The 12,647-nt window shown below is 32.8% G+C and overlaps 1 protein-coding gene across 1 annotated transcript; it reads left to right on the top strand.

Moving 5' to 3' along the window:
- Nucleotides 1-18: 18 nt before the first annotated feature.
- On the top strand, nucleotides 19-8,276 carry LOC132564029 (uncharacterized). The gene is made up of 4 exons (XM_060228791.1): nucleotides 19-136; nucleotides 2,197-2,398; nucleotides 3,307-3,386; nucleotides 3,614-8,276. The coding sequence occupies exons 1-4, from the start codon at nucleotides 19-21 to the stop codon at nucleotides 3,790-3,792; spliced, it is 579 nt and encodes a 192-aa protein (XP_060084774.1). The 3' UTR covers nucleotides 3,793-8,276.
- Nucleotides 8,277-12,647: the final 4,371 nt, after the last annotated feature.

Below are 12,647 nucleotides of genomic sequence, written 5' to 3'. Positions count from 1 at the left end.
GGCCCAGAAAATAACATTATGGACAGGTATCTCTGGCTGTGTTTTATACTTGCCGCATGCTGGTTTGTAGTTGTTGAAAACACAGCAGAATACCAGATAGTTGATCAAAGGGTACCTTGTCCCTATTATGGTCTTGGTGAGTTTTATTACAAAAGACTTATATTGGAACAAACTCCAGATCTTAATACTATGAAATATTGATTTTTCCTTAATATTCTCAAGATCTTTGTGGAAAATTTAACATGAGAATGATAACTTGATTTATACTGGGTTAAATGCAGTTTAACAGATGTTTTCTTATGTGATATATATGTGTATTGATATTTCAAAATGCATGTACTGAATTATGTTACATAAATTTCTTCCATATTTAAGAAACATGTCAAAACACATCTTTATACAAATATGATTACAATGGAACCTTTTGAATGTACAATTAGCTGACAATAACAATGACTTTTTTATATATGGTAAACAATTAAATATTTTAGATACAGCATGTACAGTTTGTCATTTCAAATTATCAAATGATTCGATTTGTGGAATTTGTGTGAAAATATCATTCATGAATACCGACACAGCTTGAGATTTATTACCGTTTTGTCGTCCTTTCAAAAATCATGTAATAAGCAAGAAAAGGCGAAGTGAAGACAAGATATATCTTAAGAATATACTTGCATGCTCTTCATCACCTGCACCATTAACTGGAGGATTTTTAAAAAATTAAATTCCTGAATCCCTGAATGGATTATTAAAATGTTTTTGGCCAAGTTGAATGAGTGTTAAATTGCTTTCATTAGACCAGCTTTAAATTGTTAACATATCAGGAGTAGTCTCAAACAGTTTTACTTTTTTTAATTTATTCAGGTGGACTATATTGTTTTTTGTGTTTTTCTGAATATGATTTTGATTCAATGTTTTTTTTTGTACAGTATATGACCTTTGTTCAATCTTTTCCAGAGATCTCCTTCTGTTTTCTACCATTCTTTATCAAACTTAAGACTTAATCACCTATGACATAGATATATGTGTACTTGATCATTATTAATTGGATTCACTATTTTTTCTAAGTGTTATTGCTCTTAACTTTTTCAGCATTTTACTCTTGTTTAGATATTTCTCCAGTTTTTCACTATAACAGTTGGTAATCTTTATCAACAAAACATACAACTCTCTCTTGGTATTTTGACTTGACCAGTTTTGGAAGAGTTATTTCCCTTTGTTTTTGCCATCATTTTTCAACCAATTTCATTCGAGCATGCTAGGTTTAATTATAATGACATGAAACTGTGTCTCTATGTCTTTTTGTTCCTTTGCCGTATTTCTGTGCAATGAAGTGTTTTTTGGCATGAAACGAGCATATATATTATTCCATTCTTGTTCTATAATAATCCTCATTGGAGAATTGATAAATTGAAGTTACCATCCCATAACTTGATAGGATTGCTGGACATCAAGAGATAAACAACTGACGTCTGTTTCCACTTTTAGGGAATTGGAAACTGTAAATATGGTGTGAGGCTCATTGGGGAAATATTTTCCTTCTGAAGAAATGTGAAGTCTAGGATTTTTGTCTTAAATATCTATGTAAGCAATACAGGCCTTCTGGTCCTGTTCTTTTTTAATTTGGTTTACAAAGAATCAGGGAAAAAATACCAAATTCACTTCAAACCTTTCTAGATTACATCTCAAGAACTTTTCAACAGAGTTACTAGTGGATAACACATTATATGTGGTGGATAAGACATCACACTTTACAGCTGTTGTTGCGAGTGGATAACTCATTATATGTGGTTGAGAATATATCTCACTTTACAGCTCTTGTTATTCATTTACAGCTGTACATACCTTTGTATTAATTTTGTAATTTTGGTAACATTGATAATTTAACCATTTGTAAAAAATTACAACAAAAAGTGTGAATTTCACATACATAAATATACATGACATTTAAACCTATCATTAACATGATTCCCCACCCTTCTTCTCTTTTATCATAGATATAGGTGTTAGACTTCTCACATACATATTACACCTGACATCCTAATTCTAATACCTGTGCTAGGTTTTTGTTATTGGTATTCTCTTGCTTTTTATATATACATTTTGAATGACTGAAATTACGACCATTGGTGTTAAAATCTTTTTACCAGTAATGTAGTTAATTTCTAAATTATATTGATATTTTTGTTACAGAGAGCAATCGATTCACTATGAGCAACGACGGACTCGTAAACTGTTCATGGTATGCACAGAAAACCTGCTGTAAGCGAACTGAAGTGACATCTGTTTTCTCTAACATGTTTTCCCTGTATGGTGCCACGAAGAACTGCAAGAATCACATGAACTATCTCATGTGCTACTTCTGTGATCCAGAACAGTACCGCTGGTACAAAAGGTACCATCTTTAACATTAAATATTGATCAGATTTAAAACAATATTTGTGATTCTAACTGATCTTTAAATTATATCACATGATTAAATTTTGTATCACAGCATATCTGGTAGCTGTAGGCTGAGGTTAAGTCTTAAATTTGCGATATCTTTAATGACCACTGATGTAGCAGAATTTAATCGTAAGAGATATTAATAATTGTCCGGTCACTGTCTTTCTGTATGTTTTTAACATTGAAATTTTACCTACCAGAAATACATTGAGAAAAGATATCTGTACCATTGGATGACACCAGAACTAAGTGTAGGTTGGGAGGCTCACTGGTTGTGCACTCACAATCACAACTTCCACCTAGTTATGGAGTCATCTGCTGAACCACATGGTTTTATACCAGGCACTCTCACAGCAAAACCTTTCAGGCATTTCAGTCTGGGCCAGTATCAGTAATTTATATAAACTATACGAGCATGTTGTAAAAAACCTGAAATTTATAGTTTATATAGTTTTACTTATCTTATTAATGCTGAACAACATATTTTAAAATTTTTTGTCAAATCCATGAATTTATATGTCCCCAAAATAATGAACCAGAAAAAGTTGACATGGGTTATATTTGTTATTCTAGGAGATTTGATAGGCAAGATTTAACCTCAAAATCAGGATCAAAAGCCAACAAAAGTATAAATTTTAGAAAACATTGAAACTTGAGTACCATAAAAATTTATACATTAACTGTGAAGTACATTTTGAAATAGCATAGTACACTGTACTACTGATTGATTTTGATTGAAATCTGACAGCCTGTGTAACATCGATTGTACTTTATAACCAGAATTCTGTACACCATAGTGTCTACATAGCAATTAGTGTGATTTTAGAGTAAGGTCATATATTTGTATTAATTTTACAGTAAGGCCCATGTGTGTGCAGACTTCTGCAGAGCTGTGTTTGAACACTGTCAGGATGCAGAATTTGATGGCAAAAGTATTGGTAAGTATATTTGATAAATAATTCAACAGTTGATTTTTCTAGAAAAAAGAAAGCATACATATTTTTTATACTTGTTTGTGTTTACTTTTATCTACAACAACATTTCGCTGTAACATTAAATAAGAATTTTTATACAGAGTGAATTATTTTACTTTAAAAGTGGCCATGTTGTCAAAAATTGCCCAATGAACTACGTTTGTGATTTATATTTATATATTTTCTTTAAGGAACAAACTACCGTAATGGAACAGACTTCTGTGAGGCCCAGAACTTTCATGTGGTGGAGGGCGATAACTGTTTTGACTATGATCCTACAGTGTTTGGGCGGGCACAGATTGCACAGAGAGGCAGCTTGGAATTATTAGCAGCTTCAATCATAGGGTTTCTTTTGATTATTCAAAATTAAACTAGGGGACAATATTCCAATCACTTCTCATTTATCATCAGATAGCTTGCACAGCATGAGAGGTGGTATCAAATTAGTTTCTGTAAGATGTGAGTACTAGTTTAATGATGGTGTAGTCTAAGAAATAGAACCATTTGTCAAACAAAAGTCCTGTAAAGTCTTGAACTAATTAAGAAGTTATAATGTTGACAATTTCAGTTTCATGATCACGGCTTCCATTAGACCCCTAATTATCAAGATTCAAACCACCTTTTCCTCCAAATTTGGAAAATCAAAACTAAAATGACATGGAAATTGGGAGTCAAAGCAAGTTTTAGAAAGTCAACAACATAGTATTTAGGGTTACATTGTGGATGGAAGTTCTGATTAAACTTTACATTTGGAATGAAATGTCATACTAAGCTCATTACCGTAAAAACCCATGTAATGTCCGCATCTGTGTAATGTCTGCACCCCTTTTTTGACACAAAAATCTGGGGAAAAAACCCACCTTCCATGTAATGTCCGCGGGTAAAAATGCAAATTGAAGCTGCCGATTTCATTTCACGTAAGCTAATGTCGTAATGGCCGAGAGCATGTCGCATTGTGTATAACGTACAGGTGCCATTCAAGAATTCACTTAATTGTTTATAACAATAGTTACTCTCCATAATGGTACAGTAAGCTTACCAGTATGACAAGTCCTCATTTCGATAATTGGTGTTTTGATAAGGGTTAGCCCAGCAGTGTTATAAACAGCTTGGGTTGTCTCCTCACCTCGAGTTTGAGTGAGTGACAGCGTGTGATTAGCCAATTAACGATAACTATACAGTAACATGACCTGCCCACGTCCAAACCAACATCATCTTCAAAAGAAAGACAATGCCAAAGGGAAACTTTCCTAGTGACATACATGTACGTGTCCATGAGAAAGGATGGATGTCAGAAAATACAATGAAAGACTGGCTTAGGGTTGTGTGGGGAAGCCGTACCAACACCAGAGAGAAGTCGATACTTGTGTCATTTCCTCTATATCTCTGTAATGTCCGCACCCCCTTTTTTGGATTGATTTTCGATGAAAAATAGTGCGGATATTACATGGGTTTTTACGGTATATTGATAATTGTAAATAAATTAAGCATGCTCGTAATTACATTTCTAACATTGTTAACAAATTAAGTCTACTGATACTTGCTAATTACATTCCTACATACTTTATACAAAGCATGAAATTTTCATTCATGGTTGTTTTGTACAAAATATTCCTTACTCTACTAGCGATCTATCAGTTACATTCTTGAATACTGATGACTTAAAGATTTTTTATAGTGTACTTTACCAATTAAGGGCATTAATTAATTAGGAGATTATTTATTGATCTTAATCACTGTGATATGTCACTGATATTTAGATAGCAGACATATAAGATCATGTAGCAAATTTGAACCGTTTCAATAGACAAAGACCTTGGTGTAAGATTTAATTCATGCATAGATCACCTCATTTAAATTGACGAGAAAATAATCAAAATTCATTTCCTTGTAAGACCGGAAGACAAAGCAAATGATCACTTGTAATTCATTAGTTGACATTTTTGGACATACCTTCATCAGAATAGTGTAACAATTCAAAACCATAGGACTTGTGTAGTAATGTTGATGCCTCTACCTAGAAACTACACATATTGTAAACATTAGACATGATAGATAGTTCACAGGTTTTCGTGTTCTTTCAACTTATGTAAGTTGTGTATTGTGTTTTTTTCAAAAAGGAGACATCAGTCAGTAACTGATGTCAGCCAGTTACATGCAGACACTTCAGCTTAGTCTACAGTCAATGTATATCACATTGTTTCTGTTATTACTGTGTAGATTCACGTAACAGATGCAAAATGTTTGTCTATTAGCAATATGTATACAAAATTATATCAGTGTGCCTGGAGACATCAGTGAATGTAATATATCAAGTTTAACTTATTTTTTTGTATTTTATGACGTAAACATAGTGTTATCCATGTATATCCATCCCATCCTGTTCTGAACCAATGTTATATATCAAGAACTTCTCAACATATTTGGTTCATATATACTTCATAGTATTCCATTCTGATCTGACAGAGTTACTGCCCTTTATTACTCTCTGTCAGTACTGTAGTGATAAGCTTGATAGCAGATGGGAGCAGAGAATGTAGTATGCTTATATCAGTTAATTGGTTAAGGTTAAAATGTCAAATGTGACATTTGACCATTTTTGAAAATTAATCAAACTATGACACTGATAAATAATGGTGTATAACATCTATTTCTACATTTATCCATAAATAACTCCAGGATCCAAAAAATACAACCTATAACTCAAAAAGGACAATGTAGATAGTACAGAGCACAGATATCAGATATTGTCCATTTTAACTGAAACTTTAATGGATGTGTGTATAGGTTGATTTCCAATCATGGACTTATTTTTGGATACATAGGATAAATAACACTCCAAGTGTAAATGTTACCTTTTCAGTTTTTTCATATTTGTTTCATAATGCTATTTAAGAGAGATTGTAATTAATGCAGTTGTTTTGTTATTTAAAAACATGTTATACATTCTACACGGTTTTTGGTTACATGTGTAGTGATTGTTAGATTTTTTTATCAGAGAGTGATTGTGAAAAAATAGCAGCTTTTACTGTTATTTACAAACATGATTGATGAATTCTGTTTGAGATGTTTAATGTATTTTGTATATGCTATTGTCTCAGTATTATATATAACAAGATATTACAATATCATAGTGTTGTGTGACTAGACATCTAATCACAACATCATGTGTCCTCCTCATTTCAGAGAATGTAAAAAATGGTAAGTTTATAAATCCTGTACTCACAATGTCACAAAGTCCTTTATTGTTATAATGTAATTCAACAGGTTAACATTCACAGCATTTAAGTAACATATAGCTGTTCATATTCATAACATTTTTAAAAAGTTAATACAATACCAAAAATAACTTTTTTACTTTAAATTGATTTATTGTCCCAGCGTATAATTTTTGTCTCATCAGGGTTTACATAGTGGGGTTTGTTGATGAAACAGACAACATTTTTTCTACGGTACCACCTGATCTTATTCTCCTTATACTAACAAGGAATCTCCATGTTTTTTACCTAACAATTGATACTAGTCGTAAATGGCAAAGCAGATCTTGACTAAATTTGGATAGAAGTATCCCAAGGGAAAGGGAAACTAAATTTGTATGAGTGATGGATTTCAATTCCAAGGGACCTGAGAAGTAGAGCCCATAATGGGAAATTTTGAAATCCAACTGCTCCTGTAAGAAGGATTGGTTTTTTGCCAAATTTGGTCTCAAGCATTGTTGGGTGAAGGGGGAATACATTTTGCATAAATGATGGGTCATGGCCCCTTGGGGCAGGAGGATCTTGGCAAAGTTTAGGAAATAGATACAATTGTTTGAAATCCTAATCCTCTTGTAAAAATTATTGGATTTGACTAAATTTGGTCTGAAGCACTCTTCGGTGAAGTGAGAATCAATTTGGTATAAACAATTGGTCTTAGCCCCTACCAAGTATTTGCAGATACACAGTATTTACTTTTTCTAATTTATGCCTTTTGACAGGGTATTTTTTATGTAGGGAAAATTGACAGATTCCATTATTATTTAAACAAGTAATGATGTGTCTGTTCGATGTTAGTTAAGGACAGATATATGCCTCATCTTTCCACCTTTAAAAGGTATGTCTTCATTGATAATGTAGTTTGTACCAAACAAGGAAGGAGATTCTGACAATAACAATGCTTTAATTGAACATTATTGTTGAAAAAACTCATATTTGTTGTCTTTATTTTACACTTTTTGACTAAACCATAATTCTGAATGTTGATTGATTGTAACAACATCAAATATTAACCTTAAAAGTGCTTCGTGTTCAACCGTTCGTTATGATAGAAATCATTTAAGATATTGTCTCCATTTTGTATTACCAGATCTGGATAGTAGTTTAGATCTAAACTTTGTTTCTTGTTAACAGTAGCATATAAATCAGTGATATTTGAATCAAAGTGAGGTATTGTAGATCTTACATAGGAACATCGACACTTTAACCTTTATAAATATTGTGTATATCATTGTCACCTGAATTTTTATTTACTTGGTAAGTTGGTTTTACATCAGGTGTGTTTGTTAGTCTACATATACACCAAGTACATTTATTTGTATTTGGTAAAAGTGTTTAAAAGTTTAAATAAATTATGTTTTGTAGTTATTTGACATATTTTTTAATGCTGTTAAAATCTGTCTTTAGTTTCAGTTTTGATTGTTTTAAACTCTCTATTATACACTTGGTGTTATTCATCAATAATTTAAAATAATTCTTAATAATTTTGTGTTTTGGAAATGTTTATGACGAATTCATGGGATAATATTGATATTCAATATTTGTTTTGTAGATGTCTTTAGAACCAGACAAGGGTGAATTAAAAACTTGTTAAACTACACAGAGACTTGTTATGTCATAGCACCGAAAAGTTGTCACTCATTGCTCCTGATTAGCTGAACTATTGATAATTTAGTTAGATATGCAGAGTAATTGGAAATATTCCGATAAATAATGATCATACACGTGTATTAGTTTTGGCTATGGACTTATGATGGTACACGCCAGAAATGATAATAAAATGACTAAATCGCCGAATACATTATGACGACACGATAAAGACCATTGCTAAAGTATGAGCGGCCGTTTCAGGATGAAATACTATAACTACTTAAATTCTCAAGTAAAATCGCCTAAGTGAAAACAAGATTTAATCATTTTTACTCGGGTGTGAAATATTTTCACCGAAGTGTAAAAGAAATTAACTATCTAAAGAGGCTAAATGACTCGACAAAACACAACAAAGAAAATGCTTTCTGTATTTTGTAAACGTGCAAAGGAGATATAAGTATCTTCAATTTGTTTTCATCTATTGTGAGATTTATGATTGCACATTTTCTTTCCAGCTCAATAGAGACTCAATAAGATGAAAATTCTTTGACTCTGTCCACAAGTCCCAAATATCATGAAACAGATGGTGTAAGATTATGCAAATATCGTTAATTATATAAAGATTTATATAACGAAAGGATAATAACTTCTCCATTGAAACATGGTTAAAATTGGAAACATTTTTTATTGAATAAGTTCATTGATGTTTTATCGAGTTTATGTCAGAGATTGATACAATTATGTTTCATTATTGACGTAGAAGGATTAATCGATGTGTATTAATTTCCGGTTGTAAATATATATTACATAGATATGTTGTTGAATGTATTTACAATGATATCCTGATTTTAAATTGATTTTACTTTTTAAGTACTAATAAACGAGTGGAAATATACCTTGATTGGTTACAATATGTATTATGATGCCGTACTCGTGGCCATTATCAGCTCTACTTGATGAATTACAACAGCGCATACCTATAAAACCTGACGAAGAAAATATTCCGCTTAGAATACATAATTAAATAATTAAATATGCTTGGTTTGCTGTTGCAAAACGTAGATAAAATTATGAATAATTCAGTTGGGGATTTATACCTGTACATATATATACTAGCAGCGTACTTGTCTCCAAGTCCGACCTGCCGACCTGACACCGGTCTACCAAGAGATAGTCCGACTCTGCACTATTTAATGTTGGGACACTGGATTCTCAATGCTAAAGCTTCTTAATTCTAGAGGTAAGGTGTGCGTCATATTACGGTTTTTTTATCATACCGTTATTGTTAGATTTGATTTGACCGATGTCAGGGATAGACAAGATTATAATGAGAGGGGGCACCTAGGCAGATAACAGAATCTAATACATGGCTTCAGAACATGACACTACCTATCTTGCTTCTAGTAAATGGTGATTGTCGTCGATGAAGCGGAAGTCACTTACCCAATTTAGTTTTTTTTTAATGGTACAAATTAAACAAGGGAAAAAAACAGTTTTCGATAAAACATTTAGAATACAATTTAGTATATAGGTAAAAAGGGTACATCACACACCTGTTTCGCCTTTTGGGGAATCATCAGTGATGCGATTGTTTATTAAAATCTAACGACCTCTGAAAACTTAATAATAAATAAATGATAGATAAATGATACTCAACAATGAAACAAAGGATAGCTTTACAACAATGGATACGTTACAACAATGGATACGTTACAACAATGGATACGTTACAATGTTGAATGTAAATGTATTTCGTAAGGCGAAAACATCGGGGTGAATATTGACGGGGTTGTACGTTGATTCAGGTATCGTTTAGAAGAAGGAAATTTACAGTAGAAATAAACAGAAATCGCCTTAAATTCGCAAGGATGATGTCAGTGTTTTTTTATTTGTATTAAATGGTGTTATTCACTTGTGTGTCTTTAGTACAATGTTTTTGACGATGAGTCGGAACTAGTGAAATGTCACTTTTAGAAGAATGTTGATAATCCATTTGATTGTAAATTATAAATAAAACAACTTTAGCTGCTGACTTGTTTTGTTGACGGACGAGACTAGATTATTGAAGGGTTTATCAGAAAAAAAAACATTCCATTACCAAGTCCTTCAGTTTAATTCGTATATATGTTCATTAACTTTAAGTAACAAGAGACCTTTAGGTACTGCGTCAATTTGATATACTCTCTTGTAATCAACACAGGACTTCCGCTGGCTACAGACTGATGAAGACTAGGCAAGGCTAATCGTTGCTTGCATGATCATATTGGAGAGTATTCTAATTCCGTGAGCGAATGGAGGTTATGTGTGCTATATGTATTTAACAAAGTCATTGGTTTCATTTGTATTTTGAGAGAACATTTCAGCAAGTTGGGTATATCGTACGGACCATTACCGTTTTTTCTCTTCATAGATTTAAGACAGTTTAATTTCCCTTTTTCCTTTTTAATAGCCTATATGTTTTATTAGTACTGGATAAACAGTGCGGTTTTGTTGACAGTTTTTATTCTCCTGTGTTTTCTGTTACAGCTATGTTTTTCTATGCCGTATTTTATGTGATGATTGAAGTAGCGATACATCGTGTGCTGACAGAAGGTAAGTTCCTGTTTCATATACTGATTTTCATCTTATTGAGACTTGGAACAAAACAAAAAAATCGTTCTTGACTTGTTTAAGCAAAGATAAAAATGTGAACAAACGAGAAATCATCATGGAGATTCCTGAAACGTTACTAAGCGAATAAGGCTGTGCGTTTCGGTAGAGTAAGTGTATTCTGCTTCATCGACAACACTTGTAAATTTCGGTAAAATCAAGTACATCATGTTCCCAAATGAGAACAATGTAAATAACGACGGAATCAGACACGTCCAGCTTTCTATCGTACAAATAGAATACTTCTCAATGGGATATGGGGACTCTCGATACCGTGTATGAGTTCGTCTGTCCATTGTCGACATCTAGCCCGAAAATCGTGAAATTGGGATTTTATTATTGAATATCAAATCATTTGCAACATGTAAACACCATATTTTGGTGATGCAGGAATGTTGATATCCAGAAATGGTCAATTCACAATAGGGAAATTGAAATCGTCACGTCAACATATAGCCTATTGGGAACCTGTCCATTGTGGTTTCGTTGTAGGGAAAGATCGAGATAAGCGGCTGACGTATATAGGTCTATAATGTCCTTGAAGCCCAATACGGAATGTATCACCTGTACGATGGAAGTGGTCAATTAGATCTTTTTTACCTGTTTTGATAAGATATTCGACGATAAATGCAGTCTCGCATGAAAACAAAGACCAGTCGGCCAACAAATAGGCACTGTTCGTTCCCAAAAGTATGTTAATGTTGGAGAATATTACCACGAAGATGTCAGCCAGAAATTTATCATCTATATGATGTCGCTCTTCTTATATCTTCTCTTGGACTATTTTTTGGGAAATACGCTTCAGGATTGTTCATAACCATTTAAGGTGATTCTTGCAACGGTATAAATTTCCGCGTACGGATATGGACTGTTGCTTTTTTGTACTTAATGTATTTATTTTCGTGGTTTATGCTAGTAACAAAGATTGTAGGGAAGTTTTATTATAATGATATCATCGAGAAACGTTTTATTTTTTTGTGAAACTGGATATGTTTGATGCCCATTCGTACACTTGGCCATTCTGTTGTTGTTTACCTTGTTTCCTTTCGGGAACGTACCACTTACTTGGAATCAACCAAGATTTATATGGCGAGTGACGTCGATAAAGTAGAAGACGCTGATTCTTCCGAGCTACCTGGTCTTATTTTCTTTCCAGGAGTCATCTAAATCTATAACTTTTTTTGTGCATAATTTGTCATTGTTTCATCAAATTTAACTTTGAATTAAGATTCTGTTCATACGGTGTTGCTTCCTTATTACTGCAACCTTTTCATCATTTTTTCATACTTATCAGTCGTTATGATTGATTGCTGGCATTTTATGGGAAGTAATCAATGTTGGCAAAAGAATGTGTAGAGATAAAGAATAGAATATCTTATTGCATTAATCTTAATTCCACATGACCTGGTAAATACATATGATAAGGCATTTATAGAAGAGGGCATACTACATATATCGTTGCTGTTATCCTTACAGAACAATATGTTGGGATTTGTGGATCAGAACCTGATGGCCGTTATTGTTTTGGATTATCTACACTGTCATCGAAAAACTATTCCACAACCTTCAATGTCAATCAAACTTATGGAAATTGGTTCTGTCCAAAGGTGATTCAAACCTCTGAACCCTTTATATACACAAAGGATTTCAATGTATATCCTTTTAAACTCCGGGGCTTAAAATCTAACATCTCTATTTTTCTTCCCAATGAAAGCAGACCAATGGCCTATCA

This window comes from Ylistrum balloti, unplaced genomic scaffold (assembly GCF_031769215.1).
Source record: "Ylistrum balloti isolate Yb309-2 unplaced genomic scaffold, AGI_CSIRO_Ybal_v1 Utg369570, whole genome shotgun sequence".
Classification (NCBI taxonomy): Eukaryota; Metazoa; Mollusca; class Bivalvia; order Pectinida; family Pectinidae; genus Ylistrum; species Ylistrum balloti.
Note: the sequence above shows the minus strand (reverse complement) of the source record. Positions and strands in the feature narration are given on the sequence as shown.